Source organism: Pseudocercospora fijiensis (assembly GCF_000340215.1).
Source record: "Pseudocercospora fijiensis CIRAD86 unplaced genomic scaffold MYCFIscaffold_2, whole genome shotgun sequence".
Taxonomy (NCBI): Eukaryota; Fungi; Ascomycota; class Dothideomycetes; order Mycosphaerellales; family Mycosphaerellaceae; genus Pseudocercospora; species Pseudocercospora fijiensis.
The window spans coordinates 3539039-3565352 of NW_006921533.1; the positions used below are offsets into that span (position 1 = coordinate 3539039).

At 48.4% G+C, this 26314-nt stretch overlaps 7 protein-coding genes across 7 annotated transcripts; 4 read left to right on the plus strand and 3 right to left on the minus strand.

Moving 5' to 3' along the window:
• Positions 1 to 1753: 1753 nt before the first annotated feature.
• MYCFIDRAFT_171889 (uncharacterized protein) lies at positions 1754 to 9403 on the minus strand (the record flags this gene model as incomplete). Its single annotated transcript, XM_007925292.1, has 6 exons — positions 1754 to 1794; positions 8979 to 8994; positions 9020 to 9165; positions 9194 to 9216; positions 9250 to 9276; positions 9300 to 9403. 6 exons carry the CDS (start codon positions 9401 to 9403, stop codon positions 1754 to 1756), a joined length of 357 nt encoding a protein of 118 aa, XP_007923483.1.
• Positions 9404 to 9619: 216 nt separating this feature from the next.
• Positions 9620 to 10132, plus strand: MYCFIDRAFT_40090 (uncharacterized protein; the record flags this gene model as incomplete). The annotated part of the gene is made up of 3 exons (XM_007924237.1): positions 9620 to 9688; positions 9735 to 9812; positions 9866 to 10132. 3 exons carry the CDS (start codon positions 9620 to 9622, stop codon positions 10130 to 10132), a joined length of 414 nt encoding a protein of 137 aa, XP_007922428.1.
• Positions 10133 to 10819: 687 nt separating this feature from the next.
• On the plus strand, positions 10820 to 17670 carry MYCFIDRAFT_206697 (uncharacterized protein; the record flags this gene model as incomplete). Its single annotated transcript, XM_007925293.1, has 10 exons — positions 10820 to 10896; positions 10928 to 11040; positions 11080 to 11151; positions 11187 to 14694; positions 14728 to 14759; positions 14786 to 14830; positions 14857 to 15041; positions 15072 to 15194; positions 15229 to 15868; positions 15913 to 17670. The coding sequence occupies 10 exons, from the start codon at positions 10820 to 10822 to the stop codon at positions 17325 to 17327; spliced, it is 6210 nt and encodes a 2069-aa protein (XP_007923484.1). The 3' UTR covers positions 17328 to 17670.
• Positions 17671 to 18153: 483 nt separating this feature from the next.
• MYCFIDRAFT_132377 (uncharacterized protein) lies at positions 18154 to 18658 on the plus strand (the record flags this gene model as incomplete). The annotated part of the gene is made up of 2 exons (XM_007925294.1): positions 18154 to 18333; positions 18407 to 18658. Coding segments are annotated over 2 exons (432 nt in total), but the record flags the coding sequence as incomplete, so codon positions are not given.
• A 220-nt stretch (positions 18659 to 18878) lies between these two features.
• On the minus strand, positions 18879 to 19992 carry MYCFIDRAFT_151094 (uncharacterized protein; the record flags this gene model as incomplete). The annotated part of the gene is made up of 1 exon (XM_007925295.1): positions 18879 to 19992. One exon carries the CDS (start codon positions 19990 to 19992, stop codon positions 18907 to 18909), a length of 1086 nt encoding a protein of 361 aa, XP_007923486.1. The 3' UTR covers positions 18879 to 18906.
• Positions 19993 to 23048: 3056 nt separating this feature from the next.
• Positions 23049 to 24098, plus strand: MYCFIDRAFT_99405 (uncharacterized protein; the record flags this gene model as incomplete). The annotated part of the gene is made up of 1 exon (XM_007925296.1): positions 23049 to 24098. A coding segment is annotated over one exon (1050 nt), but the record flags the coding sequence as incomplete, so codon positions are not given.
• A 60-nt stretch (positions 24099 to 24158) lies between these two features.
• MYCFIDRAFT_52473 (uncharacterized protein) lies at positions 24159 to 25984 on the minus strand. Its single transcript, XM_007924364.1, has 2 exons — positions 25711 to 25984; positions 24159 to 25615 (listed from the first exon to the last, which is right to left on the minus strand). Exons 1-2 carry the CDS (start codon positions 25903 to 25905, stop codon positions 24479 to 24481), a joined length of 1332 nt encoding a protein of 443 aa, XP_007922555.1. The 5' UTR covers positions 25906 to 25984; the 3' UTR covers positions 24159 to 24478.
• Between the last annotated feature and the right edge of the window lie 330 nt (positions 25985 to 26314).

Here is a 26314-nt window from a genome sequence, read left to right on the forward strand (position 1 = left end):
GTATCCTATCGGACGATATTTAGCAGATTAGTATTAGTAAGCTAGTACTAGCGATTAAGGCGTTAAATGAAGCTTATAGCGCTCGTTCTCGGTATGTAACTATAAGTACAAACGAGGCAGGCAATAATAGCGTCGATAGCATTAATAGTGCTAATGCTCGTAGCTACGGACTTAACGGACATAGCGGAGATCGTAGTCTACTCGGTGCTAGGGCTATTAATAAGGCAGATAAGCTATATATAGATGCTAATAGCTTTCCTTAGTTAGGCGACGGTCTACTACTAGTAGGATATATCTAGGCATTAGGCGCAGACGATAGTAGTAGTAGTAGTAGTAGCAATCTCGGCTTCTATACTATAGCTAGCGGCATACTATATAGCGTAGCACTCGCAGACCTAGACATGCTATAGTCTAACGATGCTAATCGTAACCTAGTTTACGATACTAGTAGAGCTAGTAGAGCTAGTAGAGCTAGTAGAGCTAGTAGAGCTAGTAGAGCTAGTAGAACTAGTAGAACTAGTAGAACTAGTAGAACTAGTAGAACTAGTAGAACTAGTAGAACTAGCAGTAGAATAGACGATAGCGACGACCTAATACTTATATATAGTGCTATCTAAGAGACCGCTACTGCTACTAGCTACTTCGATTATACCGAGTATTAGGATCTAGACTAAGATAATAACGAGGCTGTTGCAACAGCTATAGCTATAGACTAGGGTATTGCAGCGATTAAGGATTAAATTAAAATAGCTTTTATATTCGGCATATTCGGAGTCTAGATATATAGCAATCCAATCTAATATATTTATTATCTAGCTCTCGTTAATAGCTTCTAGTTACCTTCTAGTTACTAGCCTAATGTATAGCCTCGGCACTAAACTAGCAGCGGGCGGCTATTGCGTTAAAAGTGCGGTTGGCGGCGAAGTAGTAGCGGTAGACTAGAGTGCGTGCCTCGTCGGGGGTACTTATAAAGTCGAAGGGTTTAACTAGGCGTACGATAATTGCTTAATAGCTAGCTACGAAGGGTTTAGCTAGGCGTACGATAATTGCTTAATAGCTAGCTAGGCTAGGCGTACGATAATTGCTTAATAGCTAGCTACGAAGGGTTTAGCTAGGCGTACGATAATAGCTTAATAGCTAGCTAGGCTAGGCGTACGATAATTGCTTAATAGCTAGCTAGGCTAGGCGTACGATAATTGCTTAATAGCTAGCTACGAAGGGTTTAGCTAGGCGTACGATAATTGCTTAATAGCTAGCTAGGCTAGGCGTACGATAATTGCTTAATAGCTAGCTACGAAGGGTTTAGCTAGGCGTACGATAATTGCTTAATAGCTAGCTAGGCTAGGCGTATAATGCCTCTAGTCGCTAGTAATTCTAGCCTTAGGCATTCGACTAGCAGTCGGCGGCTATTGCGTTAAAAGTGCGATAATGTATAGCCGTTATTGTTGCCTTACTATTATAGCTAAATAGCGCAATCCTATTAGTAGAGGCAAACTTTACCTGCGATGCGCTAATATAGACCTACGCTTCCTAGTTTAACTTCTTCTTCTTCTTCTTCTTCTTCTATATATACTAATATACTAATACCCCTAGTAACACACTAGCTATCGGCTTCTAATAGCAACAGTGTCGATACCTCTTTATCGTATATAGGTAGCTCTATAGCGATTAACACTATTCCTTGCTAGTTCTACGGCTTGCTACCGACAGAGCCGCTTGTCTAATAGTTAAGGTTCCTCGGCAGGTAGTTTGTTTAGTCCTTTCTCTTCGAGGTTTGGTCTCCGATAGGCTTTGCTAAGCAAGACGTTGCGAGGCGACTCTCCTAGCGAGTAGGTATACTATAGCTTTAGCGGGCGTCGACTATGCATTTAACCGAAAGAGTATAGTTATTGTTAGATCGCAGTCTTGTCTTAGTGCAATAGACTACGGGTCTCGGGTAGATTAGCGGAGGTAAAAACTCTTTAGTAAGGTATACCTATAATGCGGCTAACAGTCTAACTCGGTAAAAACTCTTTAGTAAGGTATACCTTAAGTAGCGGCTCGATAGCGACTCTCCTACTAAGTAGGTTAATAGACTAAGTAGGTTAATAGGTTCGTAGCATTGCTATAGGTCCAACTTAGTAAAAACTCTTTAGTAAGGTATACCTTAAGTAGCGGCTATAGGCTTCCTACGTTCGGATTCTTTATAGGATAATATACGCGTATCTAGTTAAGTCGGCGTAACGCCTTCGTTAGGACTATTAGTTATAATAACCTTAGTCGTTGCGTAAGGGCCTCTAGTGTACTTAAGCCCGAAGGCGCTTAGTCTTAGTCTTTACTGCTACTATACGACTGTAGCCCTTTGCGTATTAAGACTGCTATTCGACTATAGTGCGCCTCCCCTTCTAGTAAGCGTATTAAGACTGTTATCCGACTATAGTACGCCTCCTCTTCTAGTAAGCGTATTAATATTGCTATACGACTATAACGCGCTCGATAACCTTTTTTTCGCGGTATCTCTAACACTAAGGGCGCGGTTATACTCTATTGTTGTCTAGGTACTAATAAGTGTCGCTTTAGCGATCGCTGTCGTATTTCGCTTAATAAGTCCCTTCCTATATACCTCGCGTGCTATAGTTAGTAATAGAATGCGTTAATTGTTACGCATTACGCGTAGTATATAGGCTATATATAATGCTAGTATACTTCGGAGTATATACTTCTGCAGCCGCTTAGTACCGCTAGTTAATTAGATCCCCGGACGCTACTATTCGTTTTCTCTGCCTTGTATAGTAACTAGTTATCGGAATAATCGTTCTAGGGAGAGTCTAAGCAATAGAGGGCGTTAACGTAAGAGGGCTATCGTAGCTTCTTAAAGGGTGCTTTTACGAGCGCTCGATATATATTATCGCCCTACGTATCTATCCTTGCTATATATATTGTAGTGCTAATAGCTGCGGTATAATAAGTATAGTGCTAGTCTCGCTAGTCTCGCTAGTCTCGCTAGTAACTTCTCGCTAGTAACTTCTCGCTAGTGTTAGTGCCTAAGGCGGCCGTCGTTATCGTGTTAGACACTTTTGTTAGCGCTATTTACTAGAAACGCGCTAAATCGACGTATCTCGCTATATTAGTAATGCTATTATAAAAGTCGTAAAGTCGGTATTGTAAATACGCGGAAGGAAGTAGCTATAACGTTTAATCCTACTAATTAAGCGCTCTGCTATACTAAATCCGGGGTCTTAGCGGGACTCGGTATCCTTATCGCTTCCTCGAATTTACGCTTCTCGCCTAGCTCTTATATACTATCGACACCTACGACTATCTATACCTACGACTATCTATAAACCCTTATCGCAAAGAATACGATAGAAAAGCCTACTTAGCGAGCCTATAAGGACATAATAGAAAAGCCTACTTAGCGAGCCTATAAGGACATAATAGAAGAGCCTACTTAGCGAGCCTATAAGGATATAATAGAAGAGCCTGCTTAGCGAGCCTATAAGGACATAATAGAAGAACCTACTTAGCGAGCTTATAAGGACATAATAGAAGGGTAGTAAGGAAGGACCTTATTAAATACCAATTCTAGCGCCAATTCTAGCGCTAGCTCTCGTAGAAGCAGCTAAACTAGGCACTATACGCTAGCACTCGCAGAAGCAGCTTAACTAGCTCTCGCAGAAGCAGCTTAACTAGTACTCGCAGAAGCAACTTAACTAGGCATCCTACATTATACGCCGGCTCTCGTAGGAGTAGCTTAACTAGGCATCCTATATTATACGTCGGCTCTCGTAGGAGCAGCTTAACTAGGTATCCTATATTATACGTCGGCTCTCGTAGGAGTAGCTTAACTAGGCATCCTATATTATACGCCGGCTCTCGCAGAAGCAGCTAAACTAGGCAGGGTTAGCGGCGATAGCTTAGTGCTAGGCCTGCACTCGTAGAAGGACAAGGACTTAGCGAGCTTATAAGGACATAATAGAAGGGTAGCTATAACGGATCTTGTTAATGCTAACTCTACTGCCAACTCTACTGCTATTTCTAGCGCTATTTCTAGCGCTATTTCTAGCGCTATTTCTAGCGCTATTTCTAGTGCTATTTCTAGCGCTATCTCTAGTGTCAATTCTAGCGCTAGCTCTCGTAGAAGCAACTTAACTAGGCCTGCTCTCGTAGAAGCAACTTAACTAGGTATTACACGCTAGCTCTACTATACGCTAGCTCTCGTAGAAGCAGCTTAACAGCTCTCGTAGAAGCAGCTCAACTAGGACACCTACGACTATTTATAAGCCCTATTAGCAAGCGCGTTAACAGCTAAGGCAATATACTCGACTAGACTTTGTTACGGAGAGGGATAAGGTCTTTAATAAGCAAGGAGAGTCCTTAGATTATATCGTCCTGCTCGAAACAAGCCTGCTTAGCGAGCTTACAAGGACATAATAGAAGGGTAGTAAGGAAGGACCTTGTTAAATGCTAATTCTAGCGCTATTCTAATACTAATTCTAGTGCTAATTTTAGCGCTATTCTAATGCTAATTCCAGTACTAATTCTAGTGCTAATTCTAGCGCTAATTCTAATGCCAATTCTAATGCTAATTCTAGCGCCAATTCTAATACTAATTCTAATGCTAATTCTAGCGCTAATTCTAATGCTAATTCTAGCGCTAATTCTAGCGCTAATTCTAGCGCTATTCTAGCGCTATTCTAGCGCTATTCTAGCGCTATTCTAGCGCTATCTATCTCTTCTTACGACGAGTCGGGCTCTCCTCGAGCAGATTCTCCGGTAGGATATCCGCGCTAATAAGAGTAAAGTTCTCTCGTACTTTTAGAGTTAGCGATAGTATACGACGCGGGCGATTGCTTATAGCCTTACGAAGAGCAGACTTAGCGACCGAGATTAGAGTGCTATAATTACTGTCTTTATCCTCTCGCTAGCGCCGGCGGCGTAGTATCCGCTATATTAGTATACGAGCAGATAAGGCCGTAGCACTATTATCCTAGATTAGATCTCCTATACGCTTACCTTTCGCCTTTAGTTACGATTAAGACTGCTTCCCCTTTGCCTTCCGATTACCTATAATAGCTTTCTTTACTAGCGACATATTAGCATCGCGAGACTTGTCCGAATCCTACTATAACTAGCGAAGACGATCCTAGGCTATAGGCGGAGGCGGAGGCAGAGGCGGAGGCTAGTCGTCGCTATTATCGCTAGTTACTATCTCTACGGCCGTCTTTCGCTTAGCCTACTTACGCTTCCGCTCCTTATAGTACTTCTGCTAGTCCTTAAATGCCTTAGGAAAGTCGTAGTTAATATATCTAAGTACTTTACCGAGGCGTAGCTTATCGTAAAGATTGTTACCGCTAGCCTAGTACTAGTTATCGAACTTTAGCGCACTCTTAAGCATTTCCTCCCTATTTATGCTAGTAGACTGCTCTTTACTATCGCCGAGTGCTAGATGCCGTATAATATTATAGAGGTCCTAGATATATCGGTCCTCGATAAGGGTATTCGATAGAAGAGCAAAGAAGTACGTATTAAACCGGCCGCTAGCTTTATTAGCCTTCCGGTCGAAGAACTTCTATAGGTATAGTAGTAAGAAGTACTGCTTAGAGCCCTTATACGGTACAACTAGGGCTTTCGGTAGGCGTAGTGCCTATTTATCCTACTAGAATACCGAATCTAGATCGCGATTATAGACAATGTTATAGTAGTCCTTCGAATCTAGGCTCTCCTTAGGGTCCTATAGTCGGAGCTCTTCCTAGTATCGCTTATTAAGGATAGTACGTAGGCATCGAGGTGTCGCTATATACTAGCTATTAAACAATAAGCGGAAGATGTCGGGGATCTTATTACGCTTTTCTATATTATTCTTAGACTAATTCTTGCGCCTAGGCGTATTAGTATTAGCATTAGCATTAGTATTACCTGCTTCCTAGGTTTCTAGTATAGTAGCTATACCTATGCCTATACCTCTCGGAACGATAATAGTATCCTCGTTATCCTTATCCTAATCTAGGTCTCTATTAATATCTTCGCTAGGGATCTCGGTATTACGTAGACCGCTTAGTCGGATCGGCTAGTATATAATAGTACCCTATGCGAGATTCTTGTATTAGTCCGCGTTAGCCGGTCGACCTTCTCGATTAATAATAGAGGCATAGTTAATACTATCTAGAATACGCTTAGCTATATCGTCGATATACTAAGGGAAGAAGAAGATAGTATATAACCGCTGTCCTACGCTAAGCTTACGACTAGTACGACTAGCTCGCTATATAGCATCGTCGATATCCTTCGTAATAGGTAGCTACTATATAATAACGAACTTAATATCGCTAATGTTAGTGCCTATAGCGATCGCTAGGGTACTAACTATAATACGAGTTAATAAACGAGCGCTAGGCTTCTTAAACTCGTTATATCGGAGATCCTTATCGTAATTAGCGATATATGCGGTATAGAAAGCGACGACTTTATATATATTGTAGCCGGTATTGTTCTAGGTATACTTCTTAGTTAGATCTTCTTAGCCCTCTATTAGCTAGACAAGCTACTAACGTAGAATATAGGTTAGCTTATTAACCTTTCCTCGGCTATTAATAAATACGATCGCCTCATCGATATTCGTAGGTATAGCTTATCTATTAGTAACGGCCTTCTTTAGTAATAGGTATAGTAAATCGAAGTCGCTACTATACTTCTACAGAATAGTCTTAAAGATATATATAGTATCGATCCGATCGATACTCGTACGGATAACCTTAGTCTTAAATACCTCGCGGCTATTATTACGGAAGCCTCTATACTTTAAGACAAATTCGAGTGTCTCCTAGGAGATAGTCGTAGAGGTACCTAGCTATAGGGTATTATTGCGGAACAGGCTATAGAGGATATATATTTAGGCAAATTCCTCGCGGAAGTCCTTCTATTTATATACTAAGTATAGCTTATCGATAGTAATAAGGCTAATACGATCGCCAATCTTCTTAAATACCTCTCGCAATTCCGGAGTAGACGCCTACTCTAGACTATAGAAGATATAGTAGTACTTGCTAGTAACGATATTATCGTATATCTTTAGGTCCTTACGCTTAGTCTTAGTAGAGATTATATAGCAACGTACTAACTCGACGTTTCCGGTAGTAACTATAGACTTCTAAGTAAGCGCACGTATCGTTTAGTCGATATTAGCCTTCTACTCTTTACTAAGGCGGTTTAGAGGGATAATCTAGATATTAATGCGACTAGTTAGTATAGTATATGCCTAGTAGACTAAGCTCTTACCGCTACCGGTCTTCTCGATTATTACTATATCGGTGCCCGCGAAAACTAGGTTATATAGTACCTTACGCTAAAGGTCCGAAGGTATATAGCCCTTATTAGGATAGAATGCATTTAGTACCTACTATAGGCTATTCTTAACAATGTCCCGCTAGAAGGGGATAGCCTCTCGCTTAAGACCGGCATCCTATATTAATATCTAGATTTCCTCTAGATTAAATAGCTTATCGAGCATATAATTAGTCGTAGCCTAAAAGAAGGCGGTCTTCTATTATAGATCTTAAGGAAGCTCTAGCTTCTTAGTAGACTAGTTTAGCCGCTAGCGAGTATAAGCCTTACGAGATAGAAGAATTAGTACGGCTTATAGTAGGGTATTCTATATGCCTTGCTACTGCTACTATTAACGACGCTAATCGTATATCTTAGCTAGACGTCCTACTGCCTTCTTGCTAACCTAGGTATACTGCTACTACTACTGCTACTACTGCTTCTTCTGTTTCTATTCCTTACGATAGCCCTTACTAATATTAAGGTTTCTCCCTAACTAAAGGAAGCTACCGCCTCTATAATAGACTAGATCTAGAGCCGCTATACGTAGAGGAGGAAGATTAGAGGGATTATTATATTTAACGCCCTCGATAGCATCGACGTCCTCCTAATTTAACTCTATTAATAGTCGTAGCGGGCCTTAGCGAGTAGCGGCACGCATCGACTAGCGATAATCTATACGCTATCTACGGACTATACGCTAAAGACTCTAGCCTTTAGCCTAGCGCTCGATCTATCGCTAGCGGTACTACTCCTTAAGGCGGATATTACCCTCGAAGTAGTCGCTAATAATAGGCTTATCTAGATCTTAACGTAGCGTAGGAGTGCTATCGCTAGTAGCGATATAGGCCTACTAAGGAACCTCGATAGCTTCCTCGGTATCTATGCGAGTAGTAGATGCGAGTAGTAGATACGAGTAGTAGATACGAGTAGTAGATACGAGTAGTAGATGCGAGGCAGAAGAAGCTAAGAGTAAAAGGAAGAAGAAGAAGAAGAAGGGTAGCAGCCCGCTATTTAGATAAGTGTACGCTAAGTTACGCGTACTTAGTAAAGCGTATAGGCCTAGAATAGCCGCGTTTTAGCCTAATTTACCCGATCGGCCTTAGGACTTAATAACGCGATACATTTACGTCTAGCAAACACTTAGAGGTTAGAGAGCGGCTAATTCTAAGGGTCCGCCCGTATTTCCGTTTATAGCAAACGGTAGTAGTTATGTCGTAGTAGAGGCAATCCGGACGCTATTCTTATAGCGTTTATCTTAAAGTAGTGTTTTGTAATTTTTATTCCTACGTCTTTAGAAATATATAGATTATTATATAGACAATAATTTTCATTACGTTAATACCTAAGTGCGATTCTACTATAACTTTTGCTTAGGATATATAGTTGTTGTACTATTCTACCTGTTTTGTAGGTATATAAGGTCAATACTGCAGCTTTGCGACATTTGTCCTTAGGCTCTTCTACGAAGACTTCTTCTATATACTAGACTATATATAGAAGAGCCGAGAACCGATCGACGCTAATTGCACGTAGGTTAGGTAAAGGAAGGTAGAAGGTAGAAGGTAGAAGGTAGAAGGTAGAAGGTAGAAGGTAGAAGGTAGAAGGTAGAAGGTAGAAGGTAGAAGGTGGGATAAAGTCTACAAGAAGAGCCTAAGAAGGAGGTAGCTCTGAACTTGGGATGATTATTCCCTTCTTTGTGCAATATCTCTCGCACCAATGGTCCTAACTCAATCAATCGCTGAAGTGTCCCAGCCAGTGAATCAAATGCGCATGCACGCATTCGACCGGACATGCTCCCCGTTGAGAGGAAGCGTCTGTCTAGCGTCCATGTTCCATGTTGCAGGCAGTGCTGCAGCAGAGCTTTGTGGGCTTTTTCACAGTCGCAAACCAGACAGCCATCTCACACCACTTCTCTAATCATCTTCTAATAGGCCTGCCCTTGACGATTTGACCTCATGCCATAGCGCCACGCTCAGAGACAGCTTGATTTGTACGTCATTGGTGAGGGTCCAGTATCAGCATAGACAGCATATCTCGAGAGCTGGCCTCCAGAGCATGGCTGGTGTCTGAACCATTTACAACGGTCCTCCATCCTCATAGAAAGCCTTCACCGGAAATAGGAAACAGGTAAGCTACTCGTTCCTTTGTCAATCCAAGCGAGTCAATCTCATGCATGGCTGCCTCGGACCGAATCTCTTAGTTGGTCAGCAGCGTGTTGGAGCTCCGTTCCAAAGAAACTCGTCAACGCCTCTGATAATTCGCTATCTGACACTTTGTGCAGTCTATCCCGACACTCCATATCAGAGTTGCTGTTATGCCAGGCAAAGGAAGCTGCGTCTGCGGACAATGGACATATGAGTATGATGGCGAGCCGGGCGGTGTCGTAGGTCTCGATCGGAGAGCAAATGGCTCAGCACTAATTGCGGTAGGTCGTCTGTCATTGTATACCTTGTCGCAAGACAGCTGGCTCAAATGGCAGCTTCAACATGATTATCCCACAGGAAAAAGTATGTCGTTCGACTCTCTTATATTCTCTCGTGAAGATGCTGATTGTGTCCAGTTCAAGAAGCTCTCAGGTAACGACTTCCTCTTCGAGCGTGTCGGCGACTCCGGCAAGAAAGTCAAATATCAGAATTGTGCGACCTGTGCGACGGTCATGATTGCCAACGCCGAAGCCATGCCTGGGATGTTGATCGTGAAAGGCGGTACAGTCGACGATCCAGTAGAGGATGCAAAGCATCAGCCACAGATGGAGATATACCGCAAGAATGCCCCAGAATGGTGTACTCCGTGGGCCAACGCTGGGCAGAAAGAGGGAGGTTCTTGATAAGGCTCGAGCACTTTCATGCATGCTCCGTCAATTGCGCGTTCTGAAGGGCAGACCGAAAGGGGTTGAGCTATCGAAGTCGAATAGGGAGATGAGGAGAGAGATGTAAGCGATGAGATGGTAGTCGACTTTCAACCAAACATTCGGCCACCTTGATGGTGCAAAGAAGCGTCATTTCTCTCCCGGATCTAGGCGTTTCAGAGAGCACCAAAGTGCCAAAACACCGCACGCCACTTTGAAGTCAGCCACTTGTGACTATAACAGAGAGAAAGAGGCGTGACAACTTGATCGAATTGCGTTGACTTTGGACCGTTCGTGTTGCGATGCGTTGTACATTGTCTGGCCGAGAAGAGATCATGGGACAGAAAACGAGTGCCTTAGTCGGTGGACATTGTTGAGCTTGTTCAATTGCAGCGCCTTCCAGCCGCGTAGAAACAATATCGGCGGTGAGGTGTGGGAGCTCTCGCGTTGTTGTTGTTGCAGGTCCCAGTCCAGTCTCCAAAAAGAGGAGACGGACGACCTGGCGAGATCTGCGCGATCTGATCCTTGTCGACTGCGCCGGGCCGAACCCTAACTTCCGTTCCGCCTGCCTGCCCGGCCTCGACCACGGCACGGCTTCCACCCTTCTCGCACTTCTACAACGCTGATCGCACTGTTCCGCAAGCCATCAAGCGCCAAGCAGCATGCATGATCTGGAGACAGAAGGCGAGAGATGTTCTGGAGCTTCACCCGGTTGACTCAGCAATGCCAGATCACTCATCTGAGTGACGAACGCCACTGAAGTGATTCGTGAAGCAACAGGCTGGGAACGAGAAAATTCACCATGAACCCGGCGCAGCTTCTAAATCCGAAGGCTTTTGCCAAACAGCAGGCAAAGGCAAAGGCAGCCAAAAAGCCACAGAACAATGGTACGTCTGCATTTCCGTAGACTTTTTGCCGGCTCCCAGAATCCGCGCTCTGCAAGCTTCACTCCTGCTTCGGCGTTGAACATCACATGCAGCTTGGCACTGGCACTGCTTGTGAGCTGATGGTTTGTCGTCCAATCACATTCAAGTTGCGACAATACCAAAGCGCAACAATAGCCATCACGCTCTCTTCCACTTCCACTTCCACCACCACCACCACCACCACCACCAGCGACTTGATCTGCATCAACTTCCCCGTGCCTACACCACCCTTTCCTTCCAACACATCGTCCCTAGCCCAACGACGGCCAACAGTTGCAGTACCCAGAACTGCCGACTGTCAGTTGTCATGGCTTACAACAAACCCCCACCATCCAACTTCAACACACTGTCCAGTCCAACGCTATCAGGCGACCCTTCGATGCTAATATACGAAGGCCCTCAACAGGCGCGCAAGCCGACGGCATCAGTGTCAGATCTGCCACGCTACGATGCCAAAGCACTTCTGGACCCTAAGGCTGCACCGACCACCATCTCGCGCGAGGCGTCAAGAGACGAGGATGCCCACGATAACGCCGGCTACGGTGCCGCTGCCATGATTGAGCGCCTCCATGGTGTCACTAGTCGTGACGATATGCCGACCCAGAAGCGCAAAGGCCCGATGACAACTGGCGATGAGGATGAAAACGAACGAAAAAAGCAGAAGACCGAGGGTTTCAGCATCAGCAAGGGAGGTATCATCAGCGACCACTTGAAAAATGAGCGCAAGAAGATGGCCGCTGAAGCAGGACCGTCCCACCAGACCATAGATCTCACTGGCGATGACGATGAGCCTGCCGCTGCCTCTGCAGCTGCCAATGACGTCGAGATCACCAAGGTCATCGAGCCGAGCAACGATGAAATTTGCCTTGGGTTGGTCAACGCCAATGCTCTTGTCCACCGTGTGCCAACGCCTTCCGCGAGTTTGATCAGAGGCCTGCCGAAGACCTCTTGGCCTTACATGAGGATCTCATTTCGCCACGAATACGGCAACGGGCGCAATATGCAAATTGACTTGATTGACAATGCCGAGATCAAGTTCGGAACTATGGATCTCAAAGCAGCGGCAGCGGTGGCTCCTCTTCTCGATGGCGTCAACATGAACAAGATGCGATTGCGCATGCACCTCCTGAGCCGTCCACGAAAGCCAAGTGAGGAAGCTGGTCAGCGTGTATCACAGCTGCTGAAGATGGCGGTAACTTTCTTCGCACCGCGAAACGCTGCTGCTCAGATCGGTCGATTCCTGTCTCAGAGGCAGCTATACTTATCTGCACCTTTCCATGCGGGCGGACGGGACTTTGTAAACCCACAGCTACCGCAGAACTTCGGTCCTCCTCGAGACAGTAAGCCGCAGCAATCCTCACGAGGAGCCAGCACCTACGTCTCTCGCTCTGTAGAGGAGATTCGCCGCGAAGCCACGAATATGTTCGACAATCTCGCCAAGAACGAAGCCATCCCTTCCATGGAGCCAAACAAGGAGATTATTGCCACAGACCTGATGGAGCACCAGAAGAAAGCGTTGAACTTCTTGTTCGAGCACGAGCGTAGCGATTTCGATGGTAACGAGCTTCCCGTTCATGCTCTTTGGAGATATAGGGCAAAGAATACCGGTCAGCCTGCCTGGTACCATGTCATTACGGGCCAAGAAGTTACAGAGAAGCCAAAGCCTGTGCAAGGTGGCATCCTTGCGGACATGATGGGTCTAGGAAAGACTCTCAGCGTACTTGCTCTCATCGCGGAAACCAGAACTGCTGCTATACGTTTTCGTCAGCAGGCCGTCCCATTCGACCTTGAAGACGCTGTGGAGTGCAACTCGAAAGGCACGCTGATCATTTGTCCCAAGTCCGTCTTGTCGAATTGGGAGGAGCAGATTGGAGTCCACTGCCGTGAAGGCAAGATCAAAGTCTACTGCTACCATGGCCCTAATCGCACTCAGAACACTGCAAAGCTTGCCAAGTTCGACGTGGTGCTGACCACCTACAACATTGCCGCCGCCGAGTTTGCCGATGGCATGAAGAAAAAGAAGGCCCTCTCAAACATCAACTGGTTCCGCATTGTGCTCGATGAGGCCCATCAAATTCGTACAACGTCTACCAAGGTCTCTAAGGCATGCTGTAACCTGTATGCTGAGCGTCGATGGGCCGTTACAGGTACCCCTGTGCAAAACAGTCTGTCTGATTTGGGTGCCTTGGTCAAGTTCCTGAATATCCCACCATTCGACAACCCAAATACATGGAATCAGTACATCATGTCGCCTTTCAAGATGGGCAACGTGGACGTGGTGGAGCAGCTGCAGCTGCTAGTAGGCAGCATCACTCTTCGGCGTCTGAAGGACACGATCGGCCTCACCAAGCGAACAGAGACCATTGAGCGTCTAGAGTTCACCGAAGTTGAAATGGCACTCTACAAAAAGTTCGCTTCGACCTGTCGCACGACGTTGGATAACGTTACAGGCGGAGGAAATACTCTTCGCGGCAAGGCATATGCGCATGTCTTGAAGTCCATCGGGCGATTGCGTGCTATCTGCGCACATGGCCGTGAGATGCTCACGGAGGAGGACATGAAGGAAGTCGAAGGTGACGACCCTAACAATGCCATCGTGCTTGATGTTGGGGATGAGCCCGGCTATGAGGATGAGGCCGAGTTTACCACCGATGCTCAAGCATACAATCTCTACAAGACCATGCGTGACTCCGAGATGGATAGATGCGAGGGCTGCGGTCGCTTGGTGGGCAAGAAGGAACCCAAACCAATCGACTTGGACGAGGAAGAGGACAGCTCTGCTGCAAACACTCCTGCCATTAGCGAGGGCGAAGAGGAGGACGACTTGATTGGAAATCTCACGCCGTGCTTCCACGTCGTCTGCTACAACTGCACGCCTCGGTACATTGAGCTATGCGAAGAGTCTATGACAGCTGATCGATGGCATGTCTGTCCTTACGATGAGACACACCAACGCTTCGGACTGAAGCCACTCACCTGGTCTGGATACAATTCGCATATTGAAGAACGCCGCATCGCGGCAAACCAACCCAAAGCTGCCAAGTGGGATGAAGATTCCTACTCTGGCCCGCACACCAAAGTCAAAGCTCTTCTCGAAGAATTGAGACAGTCTGAGCAGGAGAGTGCGGAACTCGCAACCCTCGGCGAGGCTCCTATTCGATCCGTTGTGTTCAGTGGCTGGACCGGATACCTCGATCTCATCGAGCATGCTCTGATCAAGAATAGGGTTGCCTTTGTCCGCTTGGATGGATCAATGTCCGTTAAGCAACGCACGCAGGTCATGGAGATGTTCAAGACCGAGAAAGACGTCGTCGTTATGCTCGTTTCAATCAAGGCGGGCGGACAAGGCTTGAACTTTACGGCAGCTAACAAGGTCTATGTTATGGAGCCTCAATTCAATCCCGGTGTCGAGGCTCAGGCTGTTGATCGTGTGCACCGTCTCGGTCAGAAGCGCGATGTCTACATCAAGCACTACATCATGCAAGACTCGATCGAAGAAGGCATTCTTGGTCTGCAAGAGAAGAAGAATAAATTGGCTCAAATGAGCATGGACAAGAAGAGGAGCAAAGCCGAAGAGAACAAGCAGAGATTGGACGACCTGAAGACGCTCTTCAAGTAGAGTTTATGCACTGACGTGAAGGGTCACAGCACCGGCGTCGGCGTATGTTTCTTGAAGTCAAGTGTAAGGAAGGCTTGATTCAGACAGTCTTCCAATTCAAATGCCATAGCGCCTATACAAAATGCATGAAGTGTATCATGGTCAAGTTCATTTTCCAGTTCTTCCATCCTTTGGGTTTCAGGCATCAATGTTGCGGCCTTGCGCCGCCGCGCCAAGCCAAATCGGCCTCCCAGCCGTCGCGATCGCATCGTCCGCGACACGTCTTGACCTCCGCAGTGCATGTCCACAAACTGCTCCCGCGCATTCAGAACAACTCTTTCCATTCACGTCACCATTGACAGCTGTACAGTTCTCGCAAATGCCGTAATTGCAGGACATAGTATACGCGATCCACGCCCGACCATCTGAGCACACCCAGAAGCGTACACCAAACACAGGAGACCAGGAAGCTCTGGCTGCGTGCGCCAACTTCAGCCATTCAGAGACCAATCTAGACGTAACGCGCGATGGATTCGGAATTTGCGACCGAGAGCACACGCGCTCCGGGTGAAGCCAGCGACGAGCTGATTCGAGCAGAGAATGAGGCACTTGAAGCCAAACAGGAATCACAAGACCAAGACACGTCCATGATCGAAGATGCCGAGGACGCCAAACCGCAGAACGATGATGTCGCAAAGCCAGCTGTCGAGGGGGGCGACGGTGCGCTGGTGTCAGACAACCCGCTGGACGCGCCTGAAGCTCCGGCACCGGAAAACGCAGAAGAAGCAGGCGAAGATGAAGAGATGGGTGACACGAAGGAGGGCACACCAGCGGTAGATGCGACAACACCTGCAGCAACTACCAAGACGGCAGTAGAACAGTCGGCGCGGTCGAATCTGATTGATCAGAACCACGCCATCATCCTGCCCAGCTACAGCGCATGGTTCGACATGCACGAGATTCACAATCTGGAGCGAAAAGCGCTGCCGGAATTCTTCAACAACCGAAACCGCAGCAAAACGCCTGCTGTGTACAAGGATTATCGTGATTTCATGGTCAACACATACAGATTGAACCCGTCTGAATATCTGACTGTGACTGCATGCAGAAGAAATCTTGCTGGAGACGTGTGCGCAATCATGAGAGTCCATGCTTTCCTTGAGCAGTGGGGGCTCATCAATTACCAGGTTTGTGCATATGTACTCGCGATGAGCCTTGGACGAAGAGCTGATCAGATTTCCAGATTGACCCAGATACAAGACCTTCAAACATTGGTCCGCCATTTACAGGCCACTTCAGAATCACCGCGGATACTCCTCGTGGCTTGCAGCCGCATCAGCCAGCTCCGGGAAGCACTGTCACACCCGGAAAGCCACATGCTGGGACTGACCGCCTTGCCAGCGCGGGTAAGGCCGACCTGAATCTGGAAGTGCGAAGGAACATCTATGATGACAAGGGTAAGGACGTTACCCCTGCAAAGACTGAAAGTAGCGAGGCCAATGGAGAGTCTGCGAAGGCATTAGAAGAGGGTCTGAAACAGGATGGAAAGCAGTACTTCTGCTATTCTTGTGGAAAGGATTGCACCCGTGTCCGTTATCACAATTCCAAGAATCCAGCTGCGACTGCCACAACGCCCAAACCAAGCAAGGACCAGCGCTATGATCTTTGCAGCCTTTGTTTCCAGGAAGGCCGCTTCCCAAGCAGCACAACCGCGGCAGACTACACAAAGCTTGAGAATGAATCGTACAGAAGTATTGGCGACAAAGAAAAGCCATGGGCAGACTCTGAGCTCCTACTGCTGCTAGAAGGCTTGGAAATGTTTGATGATAACTGGGAGTCAGTCGCCGATCACGTTGGCACGAGGACGAGGGAAGAATGCGTACTGAAGTTCCTTCAACTCGAAATCGAAGACAAGTATCTGGAAGAAACACCAGCCGCAAACTCTACCTCGGATCTTGCATACCTGTCTGGCGGCCGGCTGCCCTTCAGCCAGTTTGACAACCCGGTGATGTCAGTCATGGGCTTTCTCGCAGGACTCGCAGATCCCGCAACAACCGCAAAGGCTGCTGGCAAGAGCGTTGAAGAGGTTAAGAAGCAGCTCAAGTCCCGCATTGAGGCCGAAGCTTCTTCAGAAGCAGGCGCAGAAAAGGAGAAGGAGGGCACGACTCAACCTGAGGATGTCAAGGGTGAGAAAGACGATGTCATGGACGTTGACGACACTACCTCGCTTGCGACTAGGGAGCCACCGACCAGCCATGACCTTCCAACCACAGCTCTTTCTCTGACCGCCGCTCGTGCTGCAGCTCTGGCTTCACATACCGAGCGACAGCTTACGAATCAAGTGTCTGCTGCGGTGAATCTTCAGCTCCAGAAAATGGAGCTCAAGTTGCAGCAATTCTCTGAGATGGAGTCACTTCTTCAAGCAGAACGTCGCGAGGTCGAGCGTATGCGCCAGCGGCTGTTCCTGGACAGACTGCAATTTCGCAAGCGTGTGCGCGAGACTGAAGCAAAACTTGCAGGCATGAAGATCTCTGTGCCGCAAGGCGACAAGCTCTCGATGGATCAGCCTGGCGCAGAAGGCAGCGCGGAAGGTAGCCAGTCCGAGTCATACCAAGACAACATGGATGGCTTCATGAAACATGAAATATAAGTGGTCTCGGAGATATTAACGTAGAGGAATGGAGCTTGACACAACAAGTTAAACTTGTGCGAATCGCCAAACGAGGCCGCCTGGAGCAGCTCACTGGCTTTATCGCAGGGGCAACGGCTATCACAACGCAGAGGAAGCATTTCGACGCTGGCTCGACGTGAGCTAAACGACCTAGGTGTCATTCTTGATGGCATTGCTGCGGCGCTAGCGATGGACTCTAATTCGATGCGAGGGCCTGAAATACCGAAAAAGGTTCTAAACCTGTGCATGAATGGGATGAAGAGGGCAATTGCGCTTAGAGAGCCTTGTAAACTAGAAGCACGCTGAATGACACTGTTGAAGTAATGGAGATTGATATCTTCGTAAGCGTACGATATGCTCAAGTTGAGCGTGAAACGAAGAATGCTGCTGCTTTTATTGAACAATCTTGCCTTGTATGCACACAGCTTTATGAATGGCTATCAACGCGACGCCTCGATCGGTATGTCTGCGAATTATGAATTACGCCATGAAGTGACTGAAGTCGCGTCGCGGAAAGCTAAAGCAAAAAGTGTTGCCTCAGGTTGTCAGGGTCGTTCCTGCCTTATGCCAAGATCTCGGGCACAACCGTCATTTCCCACAACGAACTCATCATCACTGCCGCTTTCTCTCCAAGACCAACGCACGTCACAAGAGAAGACCGCAAACAGTGAGTAGATCTTAAAAGCAGACTTTTGAGTTCGATGTACCGTACTGACAATCTGTGCAGTGCAGATGTACGTCCGACCGCGATGATCGCCACCAACTCAACTCCGCCGCGCACCCAAAATACTGACATCGATACAGCTTCGTCAAGACCCTTACGGGCAAGACCATTACCCTTGAGGTCGAGTCCTCTGACACCATCGACAATGTCAAGAGCAAGATCCAAGACAAGGAGGGAATCCCACCGGACCAGCAGCGTTTGATTTTCGCTGGAAAGCAGTTGGAGGATGGCCGCACTTTGTCTGACTACAACATTCAAAAGGTGCGCATACACAGTTGATGCTCGGGCACGCGCGCATTTTGAGCGGAAAGAATGGCGCTGATAATGACTGCAGGAGTCAACTCTCCACCTTGTCCTCCGTCTCCGTGGTGGTATCATCGAGCCATCGCTCAAGGCTCTTGCCTCCAAGTACAACTGCGAGAAGATGATTTGCCGAAAGTGCTATGTATGGAACCCATATTTCAGATCGGTCTTGGTCATAAAAACTAATTCATTGCAGGCCCGTCTTCCCCCGCGTGCCACCAACTGCCGCAAGAAGAAGTGCGGTCACACCAACCAGCTGCGCCCAAAGAAGAAGCTGAAGTAAATGAATCGCTTACCACGCACACTGGATGCTGGAGTTGCGGATGGTTGTTATTTCAAGCACAGGAAGTGGGAAATGCACTGCATGTATTGAAGGTAGCGAAACCACCAGACGAATGACAGCATGAAAGACGAAACATCTGCTTTCCCACGGCGCTTCCCGACTCCAAAAACTGCCACCAATCCCGTCCAGGCTCAAGGAGGATGACGGAAGTAGACAACATAAAGCAGGAATGCATTTCCATTGGCACTCTACAAATACTCCTTGATCGGCTTCGCCCATTCTGTGACCCGATCCCATACCTTTGCGTTCTCTGGCCACATGCTCTCGTGGCTAAAGTCAAACCAGCCGTCTCCCACGCCCAGGCCTCGAAATCTCGTCGGCTCGTCAACTCCAAAATAGACCTTGAAGGTCTGCACGAGCACATCGTCGTCCAGCTGCATGTGATCTCCGGGTGTTGTCTTGAACACCAATGCGCCATTCTCATCTAGCTTCTTCAATCCAAGCCAATCATCTTTGTAGATACTCCTCTCCGCGAGAGGCGTGACCTTCCCGCTCGTAGCATTCACCTCAGCGAACCAGCCTGACTCTTTCGGAATGACGGTCGTATCTTCTTCAAACACAAACATGACGAATTTCTCAATCTCCATCAGTCTCTGCTTATACGCCTCATTCTTCTGTCTTCTCTCATTGTTGATATCGGCGAGAAAGTTGCTATGTTCAAGGTAATCCTCACTGGGCTCTCCGGTCGTCTCGTTCACCGTTCTGAAATACTGAGCAGGCACAACATGCCCCTGCACGTAGTCCGACCAGGCATTGCCTTTCATCAATGCCACGGCGCCTTTGCAGAGTAAGTCCCAAGTCCCGCAAGCTTTGATATCTGCAATCCCGTTGTGCTGCGATCCAAATGTGACCAAACTCCGCACCGACACAATTGGGCATGTCTCAATCAGTCCCCGAAGAAATTGTCCGCCTTGCGAGAAACCTAAAGCATCGACTCTCTTTCTTCCATCGTGGCTAAACGGCAGGTCCCTGTTCTCTTCTATGTCCTTGCAGACTTTGTCCAAGTGCTCTGTGACGTTGCCAAAGAAGGTGGCTTTGGAGTCTTCGTCGCCTTCGTCGTCGATTCGGATGAAATAGGTATGGGTTCCTGGATTTACGGAAGCAGCAAGTTTGCCCACGGATTGGAGGCCGTCTGCGTTGTAGCGGTCACCCAAACCGTGCCAGATCAGTAGCGGGAGGGGTTGTTGTGACGGTTCGGAGGTTGGGAATGCGGATGAGAAGGCTAGAAGAGAGAGACTGGTGGGAAGAGACAGGATTGCTGATATGGATTTCATGCTCGTTGGCTAAGTCAAGAGATCTGTTGCTGTGTTGTGGTGGAAGTGGGAGGAGGCAAAGAGGTGATGATGCTGTTGGATGCGATTGCTCTGTGATTGGGAGTTCAAGAACGGACTTGACTCCGAAAAATAGCAGGGTGATTCTTTCTTTCTGGCTGGACTGATGCACTACTCACCTCACTTGGTCTTTGCCGCCTCTCGATTGAGCAACTCGGATATCATGGCCAATGCGACGCTATCTCCCTCTTCAGACTACCCGGGCCCGTATTAGCTTCTGCACCATCAGACCAAGCGCTACAAGAGCATTCTCCATGACTGCAATCCAAAACCAGACTGCAGCTCTTCTGCTCGACCGCGTCGCAGAAGGTGACCGCGTCGAGCTGGTCCGAGATGTCGCCAAATCCTTAAATCTGCGCAGCAGCGTGGCCGATGTCAGCCTTGCTGTCGCTCTGGTTCAGCTGAAGATCGATGAAGATGCTAGGGACTCCATCACAAATCACGTTCTTTCCATCATCCAGGGTGGTGAGCAGGATCGCGTTGCCTCACTATGCTCAGAGTGTGACTGGCTTCGAAACAGAGTCTTGCGGAGCATTTGCAGTCATATCTCGCGACTAGCGAACACAGCTCAGCAGGATAGCACCAATTGGCTTGCTGTGCCTTTGGCCTCAGCGGCTTTGCATGAGCTAGCGAACGGCCACGACCAAGCTACCGGCACTCTTGGTGCAGAGACCATCGAGCAGGCTATCCAGTATCTTGCCTTCGCAGAAAGACTCGTCAGTCCAGATTTCGAGGACCGAAAAGCAGATGCGTTGTTCAGAGCCTGTCTCGTTCTTGCAGGCGCCGCGTTTAGAGGACTGGCTACGCATGCCATGGAAGTCCTCTTCACATTGCTTCAATATAAGCCTCACCTGCTCAAGCAACTTCAGAGTGATTTATGGAGCCGCATTCTGGAGCTTGTGGAAGGCAAAAATGCTATGAGCCAGACCCTTGGCTACTCGCTCTGGCTCCGCTGGATTCTGTCAGGAATTACCGTCGACCCAACCATCCTGAAGCAGGATCATTATTGGAACGCTCTGATAAAGGGCCTTCGACGGAATGACTCGGAACGTCGCAAATCCTCTCTCCAGGTTTTGCGTGCATCAGTCGATATCTGCACCGCGGAGCCTTCCCTAGCATACATTATCACAGCTGAAGCAAATTCCTCCGCATGTAAGTCTCTTGGAATCTAGTCAGGCTCCAGTGTTTTCCAAGGCTATATAATTGCCGTGTCATCACGCATGTGCCTGGTAGCCGAGCAGTAAGTATTGCCAGTAGCTGACAGGTAAGTAGCCATTGAGTCTGTTGGTAAGCAGTACATACGATTCTGCACTGTTTTTGAGACAATAGTACTTGGGCGCTACTTGAACCAAGTCCAAGAATGCGAGTCCGATCTTGACTACTTAGCGTCTGCAAGCTCCGCAGTGAAGCCTGCTTTTCTCTTTGCCCTGCTCGAATCTGCGCTAGACCAGAGAATGCAAGAGGCCAATCGGAAGTGGATTGGATCATGGTGTCTGCGGTCTAATATCAGGACGGACGAGATTGAAGTTTTCATGGCTTTCCTTCGGAGCACATTACTGCCATGGGCGACGAGCGGATACTTATTTACCGCAACACTGAAACAGGCCAATGGAACCCTCAGGTGCGAGCACGGCGAAAGGCTGGCTACCTACGTCTCATCTGCATTGCTCAAGGACAGCCAAATGGCAAAGCACTTCATCGGAACAATTGCAGCCACTATACGAGCCAGACAGACTAACAGCTTTGCTTATTCCACAGTCTACCTTGTAGAAGGCATCGGACGTGCTCTCGACACCGACAGCACACTTCCAATTGACCTTTGTCATCTTGAGGACATACATGCTGCTGCAGGTTGGATTGGCCTTCCAGAAGTGGCGCGTGACCATCTGCTGGCCAGGACCTGGAAGATGTGCTCTATAGTCCAGCAGAGAACGCCTGAGGCTAATACAAATGCATTCCTAAGCAAGGCTGCGACCGACTGGAAAACGCTGCTTTCGAAGGCTGATTCTCTCGGCCCCGGGTCTTCTGTTCAGGTCGAAGGCTCAATCAGTGCACTATCACTAGCACCGTCGAAGCGAGATCTGAACGAGAGGAGCGCTCACCAGAAGTGCGCCGACTTATTGGGGAGTCTCGACACTTTACAGGTAGCGCAGGTAGAAGACCGCCTGGATGATATCTGGAGTGACCTTGAGTATCTTGAGTACCCCAAAGGTCTTTTGGCCGCCATACCGCTGGTGTTCATGAACTCAAAGTTGGTTGGCATGGCTTCCACTGCGCCAGATTCCTTCGTCGAATTAATCAAGAGCAAGATTGCTGCGCTTACACAGTTGGCTACAAGCAGATCTTATATGCTTCCTACGCTACTTGAGACACTTAGAGTTACAGTGCTAGCGAATCACATGTCTGCTTCACTTCTCGGTTCTGATGAGCTTGTTGCACATGTAGCGAGCCGTCCTCCCTCCGCGACAGTTGATGCTCAGCTTGAGGCCGCGGCGATTCCTGTCATACAAGGCATTTCTCCAGAGTTGCAAGCCTTTAACTACACTTTCTACTTCGGTCAGCCTGATGGGTACGGCATTGCGGTTCTCCTTGACCTTGTCTCTCGATTTCAAGCCATCGATATCAAGCTTGCACCAGAATTGTTCGACAAATTGCTTCAAAGATTCCTCAACCAGAAAACACCACCACCTACTGTGAGCGCATGGAAGAAAGTTTTGCAACTACAAGTCATGCTACTATGTGCTGAACAGCACGTCCCGTACATCAGCCTTGACGAGGCCAGAAAGGTTCTGAAAACCCTGCACTACGTTCTTGCTATCGAGCCATTGCCACGATACAGGTATCTCTTCGAATGGATGATCGCTCGCACGTACATTCACCATCCGCAACTCCGGTCGACAATCTTTGAGGAGCTATCGACCAAGGACCATCATGGCAATCCTAAATTCTTGGCTTCTTTGATGAAAATTGGAGTGAACATCGCGAAGACCGAAAGCTCCAGCGAAGACTTTGCACTACAGCTAGCGACTGTCTTTGTACCATTAGCGGCTTCCAGTAAAGTTGTCATCCGGCACGAGGCTCAGTGGCAATTTGCACCCCTTCTTGACCACGCTCGCGCGAAACATTGGACAATGATCACCCAAAGCTCGGCCTTCGAAGCACTCGACGGCTTCATTCGCAGTCTCGAACGGTACGACGACCCGCCTGTGGAGAGGACTATTGACAAATTCGACCCCGTCAACGATCACAATCTTACTCACTTGGTGGAAGGACCATGGTGGGGACTAGACAATGTCGAGCAGCGCCAGACTTCTCGCAAAGACTTTGTGTCTCTGTACGAACGTGACGATGCGAATGTCACCATTCCACCCTCCTGCATCCCTCTCGGTGACCCTCTGCCATCAGAAGGACGAGAAATTAACTCAACAAATCAACACACCATCGACCATGAAAGGCGCATGCTCCAAAACATTGACAACATCTCCCGTGCCCTTGGTTCAGGTGCCGCAGAACCCGACTCCGTAACCATTGCTCTGCAAACGAAAGGCGCAGGCTATCTCTCCAGCTCAAATCTCCGACAACGACATTCCAACCTCCTCGTGGTAGCCTCTCTGGTCGACAACCCGTACAACCTGGGCGGTCTCTCCCGCGTCAGCGAGATCTTCGGAGCAGGAGCTCTCTACCTCCCTTCGCCAACCGTGACTTCAAACAAAGACTTTCAGTCGGTGAGCGTAGCTTCGCATCTCCATATTCCACTCAAAGCACTTCTGGCGAAGGATCTGGAGAACTTTCTGGCGGAGAAGAAGCGAGAGGAAGGGTTTCGGGTTGTGGGGATTGAGCAGACCGATCGGTCAGTGTTGTTGGGAGATGAGGCATGTGTTCTGCCCGAGAAATGTATTTTGGTGATTGGCAGTGAAAGGGAGGGCATTCCAGCTATAGTGTTGAGCCTATGTGATCTGCTCGTGGAAATTCCACAGATAGGGATCACGAGAAGTCTGAATGTGCAGACCGCGGCAGGGATTGTGCTTTGTGAATATGCGAAGCAATTCAGGAAGAAGATGTGAGGGATTCGCGAAGAAAGGAAAAAGTGGTGAATAGGTATGGTCGTTCAAGAGCTGGGATTGGCTTGGCTTGGCTTATTGCGGTGGTATCACAATGACTAAAATACAGACAGTCCAACGCCTGGCTATGCGTTCTTTTTTGCTGCTCACAACACCCTTCTAGCCCCTTCGTATGCTTCTCCTAATAACTTACAGCGAATACAATGGCTTGAAGGTGAGCTGCCGTTGGCCGTAGCTGTACATTTCATCTTACATGTTCTTCTCCTCATCAACCGCGAACACTTTCGGTCATTCGCATCTCCTCCTTGCATCTCCACAAGGTACCATCCAATCCAAGCTGCAGTCATCTCCATTAATCAGCAGACCGCTTAGTCCAAGAGACGGGTGATGAGGCCAGTGGCAACTGTTCGTCCACCCTCACGTACGTTGAATCGCTGACCCTGCTCAATGGCAAGTGGCTTGTGGATCTCGCAGACCATTTCGACGTTGTCGCCAGGCATGACCATCTTGTTCTCAGCAGCCTGTTCTGAACCCTCGGGCCAGCTCAAAGCAGCGGCCTCATCGGCAGTTCGGAGAAAGAGCTGTGGCTTATAGTTGTTTGCGAACCCAGTGTGGCGACCACCTTCTTCCTTGGTAAGGACGTACATGGAAGTCAAGAACTTCTTGTGAGACTTGGCAGTGCCTGGCAATGCAACAACCATACCACGCTGGACGTCCTCACGCTTGACACCACGAAGGAGCAGACCGGAGTTGTCACCAGCTTGCGATTGGTCGCAGGACTTCTTGAATGTCTCAATGTCGGTGACCTTGGTCTTGATAGGGGTCTTGTTCTTGCCAACGAGCTCGACTTCGGAATCCTTCTTGAGCACGCCACGCTCGACACGACCAGAGGCGACAGTTCCACGTCCTGGAATCGAGAAGACGTCCTCAACAGACATCAAGAATGGCTTGTCGAGGTCGCGCTCTGGGGTTGGGATCCATTCGTCAACAGCTGCGAGGAGATCATCGATCTTGGTCTCGCCAATCTCCTTTTCACGGCCCTCAAGAGCGCAAAGTGCGGAACCCATGATGATTGGGGTTTCGTCACCCTCGAAGCCGTATGATGAAAGCAGCTCACGCATCTCCATCTCGACGAGCTCCAACATCTCCTTGTCCTCAACAGCATCGACCTTGTTGACGAAGACGACGATTCTCTTGACGCCGACCTGGCGGGCGAGCAGCAAGTGCTCTCTGGTCTGTGGCATCTGTCCATCGGAAGCAGCGACGACAATTATGGCACCATCCATGGATGCAGCACCAGTAATCATGTTCTTGATGTAATCAGCGTGACCGGGACAGTCGACGTGGGCATAGTGGCGGTTGTCGGTTTGGTATTCGATGTGTGCGGTCGAGATGGTGATACCACGTTTTCGCTCTTCGGGCGCCTTGTCAATTGCGCCATAGTCGAGGAAGTTGGCATAGCCCTTCTCTGCTTGTCGCTTGGTGATGGCGGCCGTCAATGTTGTCTGGGTTTCCATCAGTACGGCATCGCGTTGTATTGCCCCTACAGAGCCGTGTATTCATTCATTGGCCATGGCCGTGGAGAATCGGTTCCGCATACCTTTCCGTGATCGACGTGGCCGATGGTACCGATGTTGACGTGCGGCTTGCTGCGCTCGAATACGGTGGCATATGTTCTCGCGGTGGCCGTTGCGGATGCGGCGAACTGGTACTGGGCGCTGTGCAGTGCGGTCTGGATGGGAGTTTGCGTGCGCAGGGCGCGAGAGGTGCGCATCAGCTTGGTAGCGAAAGACATGGTGGCACACTCTCTTCGCGCAGATGAAAAGAAAGGAAACAGGGATCAATGCAGACAGACAGACAGACGCGATACTCGACGCCGACGATATCGAATGCATATGCACTTGCATTTCACTTTTCGAAGCCGGAAACATTTCGCTTTCGCTTTCGCTTTCGTACCGTCTCGACAAAGTTGCCTCTCGCCAAAGAAGAAGCGAAGCGAAGCGAAGCTCTCCTCCGCTGCCAATAATAATGCAATGCGATGTAATGCGGAGTGACGGAGATGCCTTTCTCATAGAACACCACTCCTCTCCCCCGCTGCCTGCACACACACACCCTCCTCTCCTGCTCAAAAGGAGCCCTTGTCAATTCGACTGCAGTCCTATCGCACGAATCGGCCTGGCCTGGTGATCGTATCGATACGCTTC